The sequence below is a fragment of the Ammodytes marinus genome (assembly GCF_949987685.1).
Source record: "Ammodytes marinus genome assembly, chromosome: 22".
Taxonomy (NCBI): Eukaryota; Metazoa; Chordata; class Actinopteri; order Uranoscopiformes; family Ammodytidae; genus Ammodytes; species Ammodytes marinus.
Window position 1 is genome coordinate 14,925,240 of NC_137226.1, and position 22,015 is coordinate 14,947,254.

The window sequence follows — 22,015 nt, forward strand, 5'->3', positions numbered from 1 at the left end:
AGGTATTTTGCATGCTGCATTTGACCACATATATTGGGACAACCAAAATCTCTTTATAGCATACTAAATGGCAGGGAAGTATGGGTATTGGAATGCAGCCTTCATTTTGCAAGATCTAAGAAACCTGTTAATGGTGGTTTTGTCTCGGCCGCACGGTAGATGTGACGTAACTTACGCTGCGCAGAAGATTGTGGGTACCAACAGCCAGAAAAGCATGCTGGTTTGCATAGCCTTCTGCAAAATGCGACCGGGTGTAGAAGGGCATCCGGCTATTTTTGGCATACTGCATTTTTGACATGCATGAATTGTGACATTCTAAATCTGTTTCTGGCATGCTAAATAGTATGGAGGTATGGGAATTGGAACACAGATGGTTGAAAAGTATAGACAGATCTGGCAAATATACAGCATTGTTTTCATGTCCCTTCCAGTGCTACAATTAAATGTGATTTGTTATATATAAAAAGCGGTTGTTTTTTTCTGTCTGATCGTAACTTTCTTTCATGTCTTTGTTGACAGCCTTTGTGTCGCTCCTCCTCAACAAGATAATGAGCAAGAAATCCATATGCTGTGGACTCTCCATCTCGCTCTGTGGACCGCGCTGTCTGCCAAAGAGACATGGCAGCGTGTGACAGATCATCAAAACAGATGCACAGTGGAAGGGAGTTTGGAGCAATAACACTGATTGAAACTTCCATACACAAGACAAAAAAGGCACAAAGTTACCGCATAAATGACAGCTTATGCAGATACATTTTGTAGGGAAAAGACAATGAAAGTAATTGTAGAGGTGTGGGCAGTAGAGTTGACCATAAGGTGTCAATGGCAATGGGTAGTAACAAGAATAATAGGCCGCATTTAGGAGTATCTTTATGTGACGAACAACAATGATTTTGTTTTACATTTAAAAAAATATTTTATGCAAAAAAGCATGGAAAAAGCATCTTAAACACAAGAAGTCCCCCATTCCAATCATGTGCCAATCAACCCTATTACAATGTGTTTGGCCTAATATAAAGACAGAGATTGAACATGTCTAAACAAAAGCTGATTACTCCTTCTTACTTCCTTTCATTTAAATAATGAAGTGAGTAAATCACAAGAAACAAAGGAAAAAGATTCCAGTGGAGCACAATTACTTTTTTTCTCTTCACTTTTCTGCCTTCAGACTGCCAAAGTCCCAAACCTCAAGACTGCAGGAAAACAATTCTGTGTTTATTGCTGCCCAAAATAATGTAACACTGTCCCATAAACCTGCTTATGTTAATTATTCATTTTAGGAGCTGTTCCAATCTCCCTCAATTATAAACCTTGGATATGTAGAAAGTTTCAAATACTGAACATTGATATATTGCACATCTGCATGCACAGCCTTTAAAGAGGCTTGTTCTTGCTCGTTGTTGGTGCTTTCTTGCGTAGAGGTAGATGAGAAGGCCTAGATGATAAAGGTTATGCTATAGAGCCCAGGAGGTGATTAGCTATTGCCAAACAGCTAGCAAGGCTTTTGCAAAACAAACTCTTAAAGCTCGGCTGTATTTGGTTTTAATAAACTAGCTTTAAATGTGCAGGAAGGCGTATTTTTTTAACGTTTAGTGAAGGCATATCTGTCTTGCTTTTACTCACCTCTCCAGATCCTGACGTGAGACCTATAAGGTACACAAAATTGTAGCACCTACTACATAGATATGTGTTACCTACTACATAGGTTTTTTTTGTTACCTACTACATAGGGTTTTTTTTTTGTGCTACCTAACACTGTTTTTTTTTTTGGTGTGTTACGTACTACATACGTTTTTTTTGTGCTACCTAATACATAGGTTATTTTTTTGTGCTACAAAACACAGTTTTTTTTGGTGTGTTACCTACTACATACGTTTTTTTGTGTGCTACCTAACACATAGGTTCATTCTCTAAACTGCAGCCTAAGATAAGTCAGGATGGTGAATCTTATGTTACGTAGCACACAAAAAAAAACCTATGTAGTAGGTAACACAACAAAAAAAAACCCTATGTGTTAGGTAGCACAACAAAAAAACCCTATGTAGTAGGTAACACAAAAAAAAACCTATGTAGTAGGTACTACAATTTTGTGTACCTTATTGTAAAGTGTTACCAAGAAAAAAACTGTAAGTCTTTTGTCACTGAGTGGCGGGCGGCACAGAGACTGAGAATACTCCGAAACGTTGACAAAAACAATCCGCGTCATGACTCGTGACATTTTGGAAATCAAGGATCTCAGCACCTGTCAAAGTTCTTGCTGAGCTCTCGAGTGTTGATGAAGAACTCTATCAACCCCCCGGCAGATAAGCAGTTCAAAGTTGTTGTTGTTTTTTTGTTGTTGTTTTTTTTAGATAGGGCATTGGCGGTCGCACTAATTGCCTCTTTAAACGAGTGTCAATTACTTTCAGGGATGAAAACTGAGAAATAAATATTTTTTCAGGTTCAGATTTTAGGAAGTAGTTGCTGTCTCTGCATGAAAACGATAGAGTGAATCAGGGAAACGGAAAAAGTGAGGGAGCAAACCACATATTATTCCAAAACAGCTTTGAATAGAGAGAAGAGATAAAAGACAAAAACTAAATGTAAGACACTGAGCTCCAGCCAATGTAGTGTTTAGTATGAATATTTATTTAAAAATCCATAGTTCGATACAGAAATAGTCATCTATTATATGTATTATCAGACAATCAGTACTTCAGCCATGCTTTCTCTGATTAATCACGGTTTCAAAAAAGTACAAGATAATTTTTTTACCCTCCATAATTGAACTTGCAAAAGAAAAATACACTGGAAAAGCAATAGAAACACTGACACAAAATAGATAACAATTAATTCCTTAAAACGATTCATATATCTGAAGAAGGCATCGCACAATTCCAAGAAAAGTCAGTGTAAGATTTAAGGCCATTTTTGTACATTTAATTTTCATACAGATTTTTCTTTTCAATATTTCAAAACACTCAGTTTTTAACAAAAGGAACTGGTGCATCCCTTGTAAAACTGTACATGCAAACATAGTGCACGTTGTTAAGAAGATATGACGAGCATACAATATATTATTTGGATAGCTTCAGTAAACAAAGATCTGATGTGTCCGAACACGTCACATGGTCTATTAAAACACTCACGTTCTAAAGGTGCCATGCAGGCACGCACGCACACCCACTCTCACACACACACACACACACACACACACACAAACGCAAAGTGTATTTGTATCAAACACATTCATGCACACACTCACACGGACATACACACTCCTAGCACATATACTTTGATGGGGCTTTGCAAAATAAGTGGAGCTGTAGCACTATGATGGAAAAAGGATGGAAAACTAAACGAATAATACATATAACTACAACAATAGTATATGTCCACCCAAAGCAGACCAACACAATATAAGTGCACCAATGTGTGAGAGAAGGTACGAAAGCAAAGAAAGGCCAACACAATAAATCATTAGGTCTTTTTTTTAAAAATACCACTGAATACATGTAATTGAAATGTATTATATTTTGAAACCTATCTGAATGATTGTGGTTTAAATTACCTTTAGAATGACATTTTTCATACTTACATAGGTTGAGCAATTTCCCCAACTTGAAATAACCTTATGCAAAACATCCATCATGTTTAGGGAATTCAGAGTGCATTCATTCTAATGGTTGGTTTCATAATAGAATATTTTATTCCCATACATTTTGTGATATTTCAACTTCAACATTTCGCAATGGTTACATTTTACAGTTAGCTTTAAGACTCAAGGCTGGCAGCTTTTTTCCCTTCCTTGTGGTGAAATAAGAGTGAAGTAAGACATGTATTTTCATACCCTGAAAGAATTTGCTTAAGAAGACATGACGTGAAACAGGAGGTAGTAAGCCATTCAATGGCACGACATGGGCAGCATGGAGGCTATTTGTATTGCATGAACACCGTTTAACAACAGCCTCCTGGGTCTGGATCTGGCCAGCCAATTATCATATACATTTTCTTTTAAAGTGAAGAAAACATAAAGGAATAGCTTGGAGCAACATGGTAGCTGTTAAAAAGGTGAGTAGCTACATTCACCATCAACTCTTAGTGAAATTGATTCTGGTGTGTTCTTTCTAAATCTTTGAAGTGAGATGAAGTTTAACTGAAGGTAAAATTTGACAAAATTAATATAATGTGAAATTATAATCAATAAATATATCTATTTTACACTCTCAAATTACAGCTTTAGTTGGTCTGGTAAAACCGTTAGCTTAGTGACCAATGTTGGACAGATTGGTGTGTAACTGATAATTCTGAGTCAATTTGTTTTTCGTCTCTACTTGTGCTTTTGTTAAGACAGTTATTGCAGTGATTTATAAATACCAGAAGGGCATCCTGCTAAATTGGCTAACAACGGCTAACTTCACAACACTTATCTGATCCCTTCTCTGCCTTTCCAATGAAGAAAATCATTAATAAGCCTAGCTCTGACCCCCGTAGTGTTGTTTCGCAGTTTGGACAACGTGAGTTTTACAGTATATCTGCTGAGGCTGTAATGAGCTACTTATATTGACCTGCATTCCTAATGATGTGTCCAGCTAGGCTTTGAACACAGTAGGTGGCTGCAGCAATGTGACTGCACCATCTTAGCATGCACGCACGCACACACACACACACACACACACACACACACACACACACACACACACACACACACACACACACACACACACACACGTCATATACTGAACCATGGTGCTACACAACTTTGCTGAACACTCAAACTCTGTAATCAGCTGACTAGGGGAGAACGGGGTAAGTAGGCACACTTTTTACTCTACTGAGAATTGCTCATCACCTAAACATCTTTCGATAGTCATTCCTACATTACATTGAAGCTTAAAGTGTTGGCTTGAAATGTGTACCCCTCACTTTTTCTATCTTATTGTAATAAAGAAGAAATTAATCATCAAAGACACCCTTACACATTGTGACAATCAACCCCATCAAGGGGTCGGTTGTCACACACTATGGGGTTGTTTGTCACAATGTTATCTTAATGGGAATAATCTTGAAAAGAAGGAAAGAAAGTAGATCTAAATTTGAAAATGCAATTGCATTGTCAAGTTGACAAGTAGGCCTATATAACTTACTGTAGCCTTGGCAGCTTGTCTAGTTTGGGATGCACTGGGTTGTTTTGATTTTGTTGCCCTTTTTTCCTTTGCATGCTAGCTGCCTTTTCCTGCTCTATTCTATCCTTCTCTGGGGTGTCAGTGAGGATACAGCTTGACAATTTATTTCGTTATTGGGTTCCTTTTCTGGCTGTAGCCTTTGGATAACTTGTGACAACCAACCCCCCCAAAAATGTGACGACCAACCCCAACTTGAATTTTTTGCTAGCATCAAGGCCAACAACCATTTGACAACTAATTAGCTTGCTAACCACAATCTAAACTATAGTTTACCCTTCACACTTTTTATGGGTAACAAGTGTTTTGTTATAAACCCATTCTGTAAAAGCCTAGAAGAAAAATACTGAGGAGCTAAATATTTTCAATTTGACATGAAAAACACAAACAGTCCTCTAACCTCAAATTCAGCAGTCTAACTCCAAGGAAGACTATGTAGGTGACCTCTGATCCCAATTCTGGATATTTACATACCAAAATTTCACAGACAGCGCCTTCTGGTTCCGAGATATAACGATTGTGACAACCAACCCGTGTGACAAATGACCCCGTTCTCCCCTACTTCATACAAACAAATCAGAAAATTGCACAAATGAGCAGTAAGTCAGCAGTATTCATGTTTTAAAACTTGTACATTAAAAAAAGTTTTTGATATTTGTGTTATATGTGTGTCTCAATGCCTTTGAGATGATAAAACAAAGTGATTTAATAAGTAATAGATTCATTGGAATAATTTTGTTATATTCATAAGTGCATAGTGAACTTGTACATTTGGAGAACAAAATTATTAGAGCAGCCAGAAAACGAAATATTTGGGGTAATATTCAAAATTGGATGTACTGTATATTGGATGTATTACGCTTTGTTTGTATGTAACTTAAACAGGTAGGTGTGTCCGTGTAATTTTCATGTCAAAATGATAGGATGCTTCACGTTAAAGAAACATATTTAAGATTATTTCCTAGTGTTGCTACAGCAAAAAACAATGAATGAAATGCTTTAATATCCTTTCACAATCTTGGTGCTGCAATGGAATTCACTGACTATCAAATGAATGTTCAAATGTTCCTGCATCCCCACATTTTAGCAAACATTTGAGCTAATGTTTTAAGAAGCAGGTGTTTGACACAACGCACAGATCTCTTTCTCATTCACTCTTTCATTCAAACACCGAACAATCCTTCCACATTCAAAAACCACAACGCTCACTCATTATTAAACTTCAAGAGATGATCGTACAAAACTAGTCCAACGGGAATCACACAAATCATCCTTTTACACATGATTGGCACACACAAATACACATCCAAACTAACATATAAAAAGCTCTATCAAAGCTAAAGGTGCATTAAAAAATAAAATAAAAAATGCACACCAAAAAAATGTAATTGAACGAAAATATCCAACATAGATAGAACTGTGTTTTTCTCTGCATTTTTGACCACTGGGCTCTTTACGCTCAAACAGAATTTCTGTTTGAAAGCAGCTGCTGTCGATTTAAAAAACATGGGGCACGGGACGTGGTGTTTAGACAACACGATGACACACGAAAAACCCCTGGGCACGTGGGCATCCTATTGCCAAGGCAGTTTGGAAGAGAACAGAGAGAGAGAGAGAGAGAGAAACAGAGTAAGAGAGAGAAACAGAGTAAGAGAGAGACTGAGAGAGTAGCTATGCTTTCATCCGGAAGTCAAAGAAGTGCTACACAAAAGTATGAAATGCTGTAACACAAATTACTATTTCTGTAGCCACAATTTGGCTACAGAAAAAAAACATTGACATTTAAAATATAAAAAAGTAGAAAGAAAATGTTTGTAAATCTTTGATAATGTTATTTGTAAGATGATATTGGCTCTACCGTCACGCTAGCAGCTCAGTGAGGTTGAGCTTAGCATAGACCTCAACACACCGCTGTGTCGAACGTCAACATGCTAACGTGCTTGCTAATAACAATGTTGACATGCGGATATTTGGCTGGTATGTTTACCTTGTTCACCATCCTAGAGTAGCATAATAGCATGCTAACATTTGATAGTGTAAGTGTTGGTTACGTTGGCATTGATCACATTTTGTATTAAAAGCGTTCGCTCTTTTGATTAGCATAAAAATTATGCATTTTCTGATAAATAAACTGTTGGATGGAAACACAGCTGGTAAAAGTCATATTAGACAGAGAAGAGAGAGAAAGAGAGATAGAAGCTGTGAGCAAGTTTACAGATAGACAGTCGTCTCAGGCCTGAGAGCAGTGCAGACAGACAGACAGACAGACAGACAGACAGACAGACAGACAGACAGACAGAAGTGAAAAATGGAGAAACAGCCAGACAGACACTCACCCCCACAGACATACAGACAGTCAGACAGACAGACAGTACGATGGGTAGAAGAGGTAGTGCAGGGCCACTATATGCATGCACTTGACTGAGGCTACACTCATGCAATAGGTTAATACGAACACCAGAATACAGTACGGTACGGTACGGTACAGCACAGTACGGTACAGAAGGGCTACCAGGACCTGCACTGCTGCTACCTGACGCACATGCCGAGAGAGAGAGAGAAAAAAAGAGAGAGAGAAAGAAAGCGAGAGAATAGTACAAGCCTCATATTGAAACTATGTGTATATAAAAGTATCAACAGTAAAAAATTGTTTGCGTTTACTGTAAACAATGAGTGAGTTGGAGAGAGACAGAGAGAGAGAGAAAGAGAGAGGAACATATGTCCAGTTATTTACAGATTTAGGATCAAGTCATTCCTTTGTTTTGTCTGAAGACATTCTCTTTACAGTGTTTCCAAAGATCTGTGCTTCCTTTCTTTCTTTTCTTCCTAGCTTTGATTTCATACTCTCCAAAGTCTCTCCGAAGCCTATCCAGGTTTCCCAGGCAAATATATAGATTTTTTTTTAATCCAGACGGTAACAGGAATGCTTGATAGTGGAAGTAAACAGACTCTCATTGGCTGTCCCTGTGTCCTCAAAAGAGACACTCTCCTGGCCCCCACATGCAGCTTCCTGAACACGAGATAGAAACCCCACTGTGATCCACCACAACCACCAGGCATGGAGAGCGGCTTTAGGGAAATGGAAGTATTTCACGCGTAAAGTTTGGCTAAACCCCCTGACTCCGGAAAGGCTCTTTTGGCCTCCTGCGCTCCTCATATCTGGGTCTGGATGGGCTGCCCTGGTGGCGTGTAGGGAGGCGGCGCTGGAGAAGGCTTGAACCCGCGGGTCCTCATGTAGGACAGGAACTGGTCTGGGATCTCGGCCAAGACGTCTTTGGCCAGTCTGGCCATGCTAAGCACGTGGTTCCCCGTCCGGTCAATGTAGTCCCTGAATGGGACAAACTGAGAGGGAAGGAAGGCAGTTAGTGACATAGACTGATGAAATAATGATGAAGCTGTAACACAACTCGGCACGGCATCCCTGTCAAGACTGGGATATGGAAATGTTAAAGGTCACCTATCATGCAAAATGCACTTGTTCAGCGTTTACAACATTATTATGGGTCCCCGGTGTATCAAGAGACTCCCAAAGTATGAGAAGAAACAACTCTATCCCTTGTACTCCACCTCCACCTTTCTGAAAACCTGTGCTCAAAAACCCCAGTCAAATTTCTCTCCCCTTACAACAATCTAATTCGGCACTACCTCTACCCGTGACAAGCACACCCTTACTCAGTTACTCAGATACTCAGTTAATTTCAGGGCAATTCAGAGCAGACTGGGCTTTTTGGAAGGCGGGTCTTAAAGAGACAGGCTCTAAAACAGAGCGTTTTAGACAGGGTCTGAAAAGAGGAGATTCAGCAATGGCACTGATAGATATAAGGGGTCTTATGGACACTACATCATGAACACTAGTAGAAACCCAAATTACAATTTTGAACCTGAAAAATTAGCATACTATAGTATCTGACCTTCAAAACATGCCTGCTTACTCATTGATCATCTTTCTGATCTTTTAAAGATATTTTTTGGGCATTTTTATGCTTTATTGATAGTGTAGAGACAGAGGTGAAATGGGGCAGAGAGGGGAGTGACATGCAGAGAACGACCGCGGGCTGGAATCAAACCCGGGTCCGCTGCTGGCCGAGGCCCATGGGGGGACGCCCTACCAACTGAGTTAAGGGCGCCCCCATAATCTTTCTGATCTTTAATCATGTTGATGGACATACCATAGCTGATGATGCCTTACAGGCACATGTCAATGGAAGCATTAATCATATAGGCGCTATAAATAGCAACAAATGTTTGTATTGATTACATATGACAATAGCTGCTGTGGCACAAATGGAACTTCACTGATTGGAAACAATCAGTGAAATTGCACATCATCCTGGCCCTGGCCCTATTGTCACTGAAAGGTGAGCTCTCTACAGTGGTGGAGCAGGGAGAAGGGGATGTTTCTACATCCATTCATGGCTAACTGTGGGACTGGAAAATAGTCTATTGCATCCTATTTGGCATTGGTTGAGATGTATGACAATAAATCATATATCTAGCCTCTGTCTATATAAGCAAAGCAGCCACACAGGGTTATATTAGAAGGGAAAAAGCAGTGTGATCTAGCGCTACACTGCGACACAATGCGGTTGAATTACTTCCATGTTTATTCCCATGGTTAATCAACAGGTGAAGATGCTGACTTTTTGCTTGGGGCATGTAATCCTGTATGTAGTCATCACGGGGTGAGAAAATGAGTCCGCTGAAAGGCATGAACACTAAGAGATGGCCTTGGCAACCAACACATGGATACGAAATGTTCCTATTTAGCGAACTAAATACAGGCAGGTTGTTATCTATAGTCACTGGCTAGGAAGGACAAGCATGCTTTTGTTTTCCTCTCACAGAAAAAGCAAAGACCCATTGTTTTAAAAAAGATAACTGAGTTTGGAGTGGTAAACCCGTGACTGAATATGTAATGTGTGAGAATGGAAAGGTTGTCCAGCGTAGCAATAGTCTTATGCTGGGCTTACACTACACGACTTTTCAGGCGATTTGGCAGTCGCAGACAATCTTCCAATGTCGGACTGAAATCACGGGAGTCGTGCTGGAGTTGCGGCGCGCGCCCGTTATCTCAGTCGTTTGGTGTAAGGTGGTCTTCTGACCCGATTTCAGCCAGTCTTCTTCCCGTCTTGACGTTCCGACATTATCAAACAGGTTTGATATTATTGCTGGTCTTAGGGGGTTGGCTCAAGCGAAATTACGTAAACACTGGCACATGCACCAAGCACGACACAGGAGGAGCGGCATTAGTCGCGACCTGTGTCCGCCCGGTGAGGCACTTATTTCGGATACTTTTTCATAGAAGCCTCGGTGGAGAACCAGGCTGACAGCCGCGCAACCTGAACACTCTACCATTAAATACAGGGTTAGAAGTTAAAGTTATTGGGGGATGAGATCAGCAAATAAAGCTGGTCAAATAACTAAAGGAAGTCCCCCGCTCGGAATATTGAATTAACTTGTTTTTAATTAAATAATCACAATCGCGTTTGCGGAAATAATGTTAATCTCAAAAGGAATCTAGTTGTAGTCTTGCAATATGAGACCCCTGTCTTTTCAAAATCTCAGTCTGTGACTGAAAACTAATGACTAGTTGTCTTCAGGTGCGAGTTGATTGTCTTTAGATGTAAGAGGGTTTCAGTCTTCAGGCTTTTCAAAGTCTTTTAAAAGTCCTCTAGTGTAAGCCTAGCATTAGGTGAGCGGGTCTAAGGGTGTAAGGGCAGGGTGTCATACTGTATGGAATGTAAAGCCCACTGAGGCAAATGTCTATTTGTGATATTGGGCTATACAAATAAAACTGATTTGATTTGATAGTCTTAGTGAATGGTCAAGCTGGAGTGAAGAGATGAAGGGCAGAGGAATGAGGGTGATATGTCTGAGAGAAATCTCAGTCGGCAGAAAAAGAAAAAGATTTCTTACTTCTTATAATTGCTTCTTTGTTTCAAGACGCTTTGCTCACCGGTTTAAGTGGAAGAAGCTCTCTGGTGAACTTAAAAAAAAATACAACCATATCTCTACAGCCTGGATAACAAATTGGCACTGAGAGTTTTCCCTAATTAAGATGCTGCCTTTTCGCCCTGTTCTCTGAAATGAAACTCCAGTGTCTGATGAACAGTATACGTGCTGAATGTCAAAACTTTCTACTCAACGGCACTCAGAAAAATCCGATCCCCGAGGTCAACTGAGATACGCAGAACATTTGGATATAAAGAAGTGATGTCTTGCTTCTATATTTTACTAAGAATTTTAGTTGCAGCTAGTAAATGTCTAAGTTTACTAGGATCCAATGGTAGGCTGAACATAAGCACATGCTAGTATTGAAATCCAAATATATTAACCTATTCTTCTTTTATACCAGTCAGCAGTCCACTGTGATTTAATGAATGTGACCCATTTTTATGAGAGTAAAAGTATTTAATGTGTTTGGTCACTTCTGGCTGATACCCAATCGGATTAATAAGGTCAATATCTCCCCTGGTACGGATCCTGCTATGGTCTTATGCTATTATCTTTTTTTTTACAGCTATGCCCATGATTACTATCATTAACCGTAACTGGGGAAAAAAAGACTTATAATCCAATGCCTTTATAGGGGGGATGTATGTGAAGAACTGTCCAGAGAGGCTAAGTGAATGGTGGTGTGTGATGTGGCTAGGAAGGAGCTGCTGAACAAAAGCACAACAATTATTAACCAAATTGTTGTAAACATCCGTCCTAGTTTCATAGACCTACGTCCTGGTTCAACTACGATCTATTGTGACTTATCAACTCTGCACACACTGTTTCAGGTCAACAATGATTTTCATTTAAGAACAAGCTACTGCCTTTGCAAATCCACCTGCTGCATAAAAACATAAAAGCTGGCATACTGTATTTCAATGGCACAAACTTTTCCCAGGTTCAATGCCCTTTACATGGACGATACTGCTGAACTAAAGGAAGACAGATAAAAGACTGTTTAATTTACTGAACGAGCTGTTGTCACCTACAATCACAAGATCAGATGAGAGGGCCTATTTGTGCTGAACACACTGGCCTCGGAATGTAATCCTCGGGCATGTTATTCGGTGTTATTAACTTGCTGATAATGAGAGCATATAGGCAGAAATGGTGTACTGAAACGTAGTGTGTGTGTGTGTATACGTGTGTGTGTGTGTGTGTGTATATATATGTGTGTGTGTGTGTGTGCGTGTGTGTACTTCAGCTCGTTAAAAAGCCAACTAACGAGCGTGCCTCCCTCGCCCACGTGGACCCGAGGAGCAAAACATGACAGCGGTTGTATAAAGGTCACAGAGGAGATTAAAAAACAAACGGCTCACTGTGAATGTTTGCATTTCCTACTCTTTGGCTTGATGACAGAAAGTGACAGAAGCGAGAACTGAAAATAGCATTACTTTTCAGAGTAGGCTGAATTATGATTGACAGGTGGAATGACTGTTGTGAATCATTTTTTAGTTTTTGTAGCAGCTAATCACAGTATCCTATGGCTTTCAAAAGGCATATTTCTGCATGTTTCAATACATTTATTGTGTGTGTGGATGTTTTACAGTCAGTATTTCATATTCCAAACTCTACGTAGAAAGATATCAAAGGAAGAACTGCCAGAGAGGCACAGTAAAAGGTTAGCTTAGTTGTAGCAGCTTGGTGAAAAAGTCCCTTCTTTTCCAACTGACTGCAGAGCCCAGAGCTGCCCTGTAGACTTTTTAAAGCTGGGGTTAGAGCCAGGGGTCTCTGTTCCATCCACTTTAATGAGAAGGCAGAAATTTGGCAGACGCTTTCACAGACACTGGGGAGCATGCCATTATTGCTCTGTGTCGAATGTGTGTGTGTGTGTGTGTGTGTGTGTGTGTGTGTGTGTGTGTGTGTGTGTGTGTGTGTGTGTGTATGTGTCCATCTTGCCATCTGGGGTCGAGCTGACCAGGTGTCAGTCTTTGGGGGCAGACCTGTAAAACCCGCATACTATAGGAGGTGTTTTTTTAAGCACATGCCTTTGAAAAATATACTGACAATGCTTGGATAAAAATCCCCCTGCACTTCCAAAAAAAGCCATATTGGGTTTTTTGTGAGAATCTATCTTCCTAATGGTCTGTCACTGAATTAGTTATGATAATAACATTGCTAAATCAAGTGAACAAATGACACCTAAACGAATGGTAGCAGCCATTCTATTTGGGGGAAAAGAGCGACTGTCAACATGTGCGGATTTATGTGGGAATATTCACCATTAGAGACAATAGGAGACCTTTGTCACCTTGGAATATTGCTACTAAGCTTCATATTGCTAAAATAAAAATGTTAGTTCAATTACTAGAGGAGATAAAAACTGTAATTAATATTTGCCCCGGGCCATTTAATTGGTCAGTGTGGACATGGTTTGTTTTAATGTGAATCCAAATAAAATCTAAAATACATTTGCATCATCATTAGGAGTACAATTGTAAAAAAGGGATGACCAAAGATGTCGATGGCACTGTGGCAGAGCCCTCTCAATCTTGCAAGTGGTTGTGAAAACTTTACCGACTTTACCAACGAGACCAAGAAAGCCGTGTGTACCTGAACAATGTCTCTCTCAGCGTATCTTCCTCTGGACGAGATTCTGACTTCATCACCGTCCAACTCCACCATGGCTGAGGAGGAGGAAAAACAAATGAAATACAAACACGTGCATCATGTCTTACTGTTCTCAACAACAAAAAATAGTGAAAAGATGAAAGATAAGAACACCTACGGAGTGCCTGAGTGGAAGCATGCAAAAACGCAAAGTACAGAAACAACAATATGGACCAGAAGCTGATTTTCCAATGTTTCTATCACCATTCACAAGTCCAGAGGTCATGTTGACTTACCGTCAAACTCTGCTGGCCCGACCCCTACAATGATGATTGACATTGGCAGACAGGAGGCCTGCAGGCGGGAGAGCAGCAATAAGTACTTCATGAATTAAAGAAAAAATGAAAACATTAGCTCTAGTGAAAAGCTGTGCGTGTGTCTATCCATGTGGGTCGTTAATAGGATATGCTGTAGAGGAGCTACAGGTAAAAAGAACATTAAAAGCCTGTGTTCAGCCACGGCAAACAAAGCATCACGTGTCATGTTTACGTCTTGCCAGCAACACCTATAGCTCAAACAATGTGTGTTAGTGTACGTGTCAATCTTTGATGTGTGTGTGTTTTCTACAGCGACTCTGTCTGCGTGGGTTAAGACATCTCAGGGAATAATATTAGAGATGAGAGAATCACCAAGCTCACTGACAGTACAGCACTGTAAATGACGTGTGTGTGTGTGTGTGTGAGTAAGTGTCACAGAGCGCTTATTATAAAAAGAAATGGCCAGCGCTGTGTGTACCGTGTAGTCCATTTGAGTAATAGGTCAACCTCAGGGAGAGTTATCAAGGCAGGCTTCTTTTTCTATGTTTTTTAGATTGATCACCACCTTCATAAAAAACAGCTGCCACTCACTGTTCTTTTTGTTTGCATTGGCCATACCGGCTTCCCCCTGGGGCATGCTACCCATTGACAGTGATTGAGAGGGCGGGGATGGAGGGGGGAATAACATGCTGTCAAAAGTGAGGGGCTGCACAGCAATACGCTAAGGAAAATAATAGTAGTAAAGGCTCCACGGACACATCATATCTCTGTTGGCATTGCAAAGGAAAAGATGGATGAGCAGAGATGAGTGAATATATGTGTCAATGCCAAACATTTGAACCATTGCAGTTAACAGCCCCTTGCGTTTATCGCTTACTGTGAGACTGATTTTTTATACTGCTTGGAAATGGCAGGTTGATCTGTTTGAAACACCAACACTCAATGTATTTATTCCATTATCAATGCATCTGTTAGCTGAGTATGATCGGCCTCATTGGGAAATACTGGCTCAGCGTTCATTCAAAAATATAATTTTTCCCCCAAATGTAGAAGGTTCTCCAGCAGTGGCCGTTGTAGTCCGATGGTTTCATATTAACAACAACGCAGTATCAATATCTTATACACTACACACATAAACAAGCAGCCCTCGTATGTTTTTTGGAAACAATTTAAGAATACAAAAGGTTTCAACTAGATCAAGTGTTAACTGTTGTCTTAACAGCAACATGTCTCCCCTCACTCATTTGTCTGCTTTGTTCTAGTAATCATAATTAAAACAGTAATAGTAATATTTAAATGCAACAGATGTTTATCAGACTACTGCAGTGTCGGCCTTACGTTGACAATGGACTCCTTGGTCTGGGCCATGTCTGAGATGACTCCGTCAGTGATGATGAGGAGCACAAAGTACTGGGAGCCGTCCTTTACTGAAGACGCATACCTGCGCAGAAAAACACACAAAGCCATTTTATTATGTTATTATTTCTGTGCTGAGATAAAATCCTTTCTGTTTGCCACGGTGATTCACAGCTTGAGCATATTAAGCATCATTCTGTGATCTAATTAGAGTACTAAGCTAGTTCTGAAATGAAACAGAGCAAGAGACAATAGTTGAGTGGAGGTATATGGCATTACTCGCCCTTTGAAATATGACTAAATGTCACGCACCTCCCACTCTTGAGGGTCCCAATCTATCAAGTACTCTCTCTATGTGCATTTCTCCTCTATGTCATTTCTATGGGTCCTCGGCTCGATACAGATTTCAATTTCTCCTTTGCAATGTTGACTGTGACCTTTCACTCCCATGTGAGTCATGAACCGACTCGTACTGATATTTACAAACCCGGGTTATTCCAGTCGCTTCGGCTGCTGCTACGTTTCACCCTCTCTGCACTGGGAGAAGATTAGAGATATATGTGTGCGTGTGTGTGCGTGTGTGTGTGTGCGTGTGTGTGTGTGCGTGTGCGTGCGTGATATTTAAGCGTCTCACACTCGATGATCGCTACATAGCAGGAAAAGATGAAGACACATGGCAAGAGTTATAGAGAGAAAAGAAGAGCAAGGAAGGAGAAGTGAAGAAAGTGCATAGTTGCTATAGCTGCACATGGGAGTGATGTAAGACAGAGGGTTCTTATTGAGATGTGAGGGCTGTTAACAAACAAAGGAGAAGAGGCGGAGGTGGGGTGTAGATGACCTATAGTCAACACAGGTACAGAAAGGTGCTAAACATACAGTATGTACATTTACAAGTTTTTAATGAGGTTTAATAATATTTAGGTGAGAAAACAGGCTAAATAAAAGTCACCATTTCACCTCAGAGTGCCTTTGCCTCCTAATGTGTAACTACGCAACTGAGATTTCAGTGTCTAACTTTGTGTAGCTAACGTCTATGTGGCTTCTTCTCGCAGCATAACTTATGTTCTCTTCGACACCGAGACATAAACAACGCAATCAACTGTCAGGTACGCTCTCCGTTTGTATCCTGAAGTTCTCTCCCTCCCTCTCTCTCACTCTCTCGTTCTCCCCAACTCTTGTTAGCTACCTGGCAACACCGACTGCACCAGAGCTTATTACAGAAAACCTGAGAACACATGCTGTGTGTCTGTCAAACGCACAGTGGAAATGTACACGGTGTTCTTTCACGTATACTTCCAAGTTCATTATATAAGCAGCGATATCACAAGGTGTAAAAAAGGGTGAATGTGATGTAAGGAAAACTGAAAAACAAAAGTCAAGAAAAGTGAAGTATGTGTGTGTGTGTGTGTGTGTGTGTGTGTGTGTGTGTGTGTGTGTGTGTGTGTGTGTGTGTGTTACCTGGCCACATGGTTGATGACAGGCGAGAAGTTGGTGGGTCCGTAGAGCTGAACTGACTTCAGACTCTGGTAGTAGGCTTCCATCACGCCCTCAATACCTGCACAGTATGGGTTCTGAGGGTTCCCATTCTACATTTAGGAGGTGAGGGAGAACAGGTTTTGAGTTAACGAAAAAGTTAAACAAAGAGGGCACCGGGCATCGCTGGTTTTAATTAGTGAGTAGGAGGCTCCGTTCCAATACCCATACTTCCCTGCTATGTAGTATGGTAGAAAAGTATTCAAGATTAAAAAAAAAAAAGGAAAGGAAAGAATCCAAATACATCCGGTTACATGCAGCACGCTTAAAAATACCCGGATGCCCTACGACATCCGGTCGTTACTTTTAGTGTGGAAATCAGCATGCCTTTTGGGTGATTCCGACCCACAATCCACTGTGTACCGAAAGTGACGTCACATCCAGCGATTTGACGGATATATAAGCAGTAGGGCAAGTTCGAGGCGAAGTGTTATGATGAAATAAGTAAGTAAAAGTATGTATTCTATGCCTATTGCATGCATGTGAACAGCATACTTTTTATGATCAGCTGGAGTATGTAGAATCGACAAAAAGTATGACATTTGGAATACAGGGAGAGTTTGTGTCAAACCTCATCCCATTGAGAGCAGTTGCTGGGTTTGAAAACCAAATGCCAGAGAACATCTTCAACATCTAATTCCGTACCAAGGCAAACTCATGGGAGACCCGTCCGTCAGGTGGCAGCTTGGCCCCAAACCCCAGAGCGGGGAACATCTTATCGCTGTCGTAGTCCTGGATGATTTCTCCCACTGCCTTCAGGGCCATGGCGTAGGCATTCATCTGGTAGGGACTCATGTAGTGGAGGGAGGTGGGCTGGGCTGGGTTACCTGTTTGTGACACAGGGGAACACACAGACTGTATTGAAACAGAGGTACGTTGTAGTTGACTCACTGCACTCAATGTACTGCAAATCTCCTTCGCGGCCAACACAATTAGAGTTGATGTACCTGCCGTCAACAAAATGTATCTGATGACTAAGTTAAGTTAGTAATTATATGAAGTGATCATTTGTATATGAACAGTAATGAACGAGGTCATTAATAATCCATCTGTGTTACATGAGGTGTCAGAGGAGGCTATGTGGGTTTAATGATGCCTTATAGTAAACACTATCACTATCCGAAAAAGCAACTTGAACTTTTTAAATGTTTTTCCAATACTTTGTGTTCAATATAGCACCCAGGGGGTACATACAAATACTACTTATTCTAAAAACTGAAATCTACACAGCGCCTTTCAAGGGACCTAGGGCCACTTTCTAAAGTAGGGCAAATACTGTGGTGGGTCTGTAAGTGCATTACGTCACTGACGGCTACTTACTTTTAAGTAATGTGATGTGATCTCCCTGTACACCATTTTTCATGTCGCTATTCAAACTGCATTTTTCAGGAAACTGCAGAACTCTACTCTCCATCATTTTCAATTGTAGTCAGTTCCGGACAAGATCCAAGTACATTTCATCTTCAGTCGGTAACACATAGTTTTTGGCTCTAGCCTATCCTGCCAGCACCGTGCTCAAGGGTAGATGGATAACACAGTCCTTAAATCACGGCCATCATATCAAGTCACTGCCCTCAGCTTTAACTGCCAGGTGTGATGGAGAGGGCTATTAGGAAGCACTCGATTCCCCATCTGCATACATTTGAATAAACGCTCCCTAGGCATTCAGCGCACTGTGTGTGTGTGTGTGTGTGTGTGTGTGTGTGTGTGTGTGTGTGTGTGTGTGTGTGGGTGGGTGTGTATGTGTGTGTGTGTCTGTAACGTGTGTTTACTGGGAGGCTCACCGTTGGAAGCTGTGAAATCAATGGCCACGGTGAAGTTAATCTGGGTCCTGACGAGACAAAAACAGAGAGATGAATCAGTAATCGACAATCGTTTTCCACCACTCTTTTTGTTTTTCTCTCTCACACACACACACACACACACACACACACACACACACACACACACACACACACACACACACACACACACACACACACACACACACACACACACACACACACACACACACACACACACACACACACACACACACACACACACACACACACACACACACACACACACACACCTGTGATCCAACAACAAACAATCAGAAGAAATGAACTGCAGTTCCACTTGCCCTTTAGCTGTGACAGTAATGAGGAGACCTACTAAGCTGTCACAACAAACACGCAAACATGGCGTTGCTCAGAGGAGGGTTGTTGTTTGCTAATGACAGTAAAACACAGCTAGAGTCATGTTACAGCATGTGTCAAGCTTTTTCAACTGGGCCGCCAACCCCTAATAAAGTTAGACTGCGATGACAAAAAGACAATTTGTTTTGATTAACCCGTAAACCGTAAACACTGTTGGACTTACAACAACAGACACACAAGACTTAGAGCCTATACTATCGGGGGGCGCTCATGGTGTAGTGGTTTAGATCAGTTTGGATAACGCATTTTCTCCTGTATGATGATAGCACCCATCTATCAAGTCGCTAGAAAAATCCAGTTACAAGATCCCCTCCTGATTAAATGTCTTCCAGCTTACGCATTGCCTCACAGACACAAACTTTGTGAGACAAAGTCAAAGGTGATGATGAAAGATATGATGTAAAAAGGATGCGTTATCAAAGAGAGATGAAACAAGACAGAGACAAACAACACACAGACAGCGGTGCCCAGCGTGAGAGAACAGCACGTCTCTCTCTCTCTCTCTCCTTCAAAGCATCTCCTGACTTGTTAACCTGCGGGAACAGGATGCCGTTAAGCGCTCAGTCAGCCTGTCACTGCTTTTTCACACCAATCCTCACACACTGTCAAACGTGCAAACACAAACACACACAAAGAAAGCCTCCCTCTCCCTCTCCCCCTCTACCTTACACACATTCCCCTGTACTTCGGATTGTGAGATAGAGAGAGGGAAGGACAGAGGTAGGAAGAAGTTCAAGGGACATTTCACCATCAGTAGGAGGCAGGAGAGACCGGGAGAGACCCAGAAGTGTGTGGAGCTGCCCTCTCGTGTTATTAGCAGAGTTTGAAAAAAGAGAGGAGGAATGAAGACAATAGCCCTAGCAGCTTTTTTGTGCTATCAAAACAACATTCGACAGAGCTACTGCAAACACCACATGACATTTATGATTTAAAAAAATGTCACACATTTTTTTTCCAGATGAAAAAACATGAACTTTTGTACGATTATATTGAAACAGCTCCCTAAACTCCTAAGGGATATACAGTAAAAGTTTAAAACACCAACAGATAATGTTGACATTTTTTGTCATCATTAAAAACATTAGGCTGCTATTAGGCTTGATGAATAGTTCTAACCCAACAGTCAGTGGCCATTTGTAAAGTGACAAAATCAGATTTATACAACGCTTAATCAATTGGCTCATTCCCTCAACATAATGAAAACTTCCAGTGAATTCCGGTAAATGAGTTTTTTCTAGGGGACAACCGCAAGGACAGGGCGGCAGAGAGAGAAAGATGGGAGTGAATTTTGGTCCAGTTCCCTACAAGCATGCATCCCTTAAATTATGCATGTCCTCTTTCCCTCCCTACCACCCAATCTTTCTCTCTGTCACACACACACACACACACACACACACACACACACACACACACACACACACACACACACACACACACACACACACACACACACACACACACACACACACACACACACACACACACACACACACACACAGTTCGAGAGAGGATCTCCGGCTGTGTGAGCGTGAAGGGACGGCAGGATAAAAAACAAGGTGAACCGGGGAGGGGAACCAACAGAAGAAAAGGAAGAGAGGAGCGCTAGAATGAACACGTCACTCAGCAGAAGAAAAACTACAAGGTCAATGTTACATCCACATGAAAAGCAGGAACATCAAAAATCAGGTCAATTCAAAAGCAGGAATTGTAATCGGCATAGAGGTTGAAAAATAGCAAAAATATTGGCTCAATACTTCTGCTACAATTATTCAGTCACTGTTGACAGATGCAATGAAGTCATTAGCGGGATTTCTTTTTCAAGTCAATGTCAGTGAGTTTCTTGCTTCACAAAGTCAAAACAACCCGTAATGTTTGAATACATAATGTTGACTCTAAAAGGAAAAGACAATTTTAATAACCAGATCAGAACACTAAAACAAATTCCCCAAAAAGGTCAGCTCGATCCTCTGCATTAATCACACAAAAGATTTGAGTGAGAAATCAGTTTATTGGCTCCAGGGATTCTCCATGACGTGTTTCTGGATGTCATCCAACTGGCCTTTCTTTCTTTCTTTGCAATTATTACAAAAACAGTTCAAGGATAAGGCGTAGCATACTTTTTACTCAAGGGAACTCTAGAGTGGCATCAGTGGGAATGAAAAGAATGACTACAGAAAATCTTTTATTTCAGATGTTTAAGGGATAATATCGCCCCAGTGCAGGTCTGTCATTGCAACAATATGCTGATAGGTCATCCAAAGGTGGTGAAGATTCAAGTCTTACTATGTTTCACTAGTTTTCCAAATATCTTGTTTTGTTTGTGCGTGCGTGCGTTTGTTAAAATCGTGTGCCTTTACAGCAAACCAGTTCCCCGCTGAGATAATACAATAAGTGAAATCCAATCAAGAGTTCGGTTTGGCAGCAAAGGTTGTAAGGCATGAAGCAGACCAAAACACACACACACACACACACACACAACACAACACAAATGAATCAATTCCTCTAGTGAAGGAATGCCAAGACAGATAGACAGCCCTGATATCACCAATAAGAACAGATAAAAAATGATATCCTATACTTCAATGTTTTTTTTTACAGAATAACTATAGTTAATTCCTTTGCTGAACACACACACACACACACACACACACACACACACACACACACACACACACACACACACACACACACACACACACACACACACACACACACACACACACACACACACACACACACACACACACACACACACACACACACACACACACACACACACACACACACACACACACACAACCACCTGGGCAACAGAAGCAGATCCACAGCGAAGGATCGCAGCAGAACAGGTTGAAACCGGGAATGCTCTGGCAGCGGTGATAAAGAGGTTTTCAGACTG

The 22,015-nt window shown here is 41.0% G+C and overlaps 1 protein-coding gene across 1 annotated transcript in view; it reads right to left on the minus strand.

Moving 5' to 3' along the window:
• Positions 1-2,607: 2,607 nt before the first annotated feature.
• LOC307268511 (copine-8) overlaps positions 2,608-22,015 on the minus strand; it is a 105,785-nt gene continuing 86,377 nt past the window's right edge. The window contains exons 14-20 of the mRNA XM_080051172.1: positions 18,700-18,746; positions 17,561-17,742; positions 16,841-16,968; positions 15,365-15,467; positions 14,006-14,063; positions 13,713-13,786; positions 2,608-8,504 (exon numbers count right to left, since the gene is read on the minus strand). Of these exons, the coding sequence (XP_079907298.1) occupies positions 8,316-8,504; positions 13,713-13,786; positions 14,006-14,063; positions 15,365-15,467; positions 16,841-16,968; positions 17,561-17,742; positions 18,700-18,746 (781 nt within the window). The 3' untranslated portion in view covers positions 2,608-8,315. The remainder of the gene's footprint in view (positions 8,505-13,712; positions 13,787-14,005; positions 14,064-15,364; positions 15,468-16,840; positions 16,969-17,560; positions 17,743-18,699; positions 18,747-22,015) is intronic.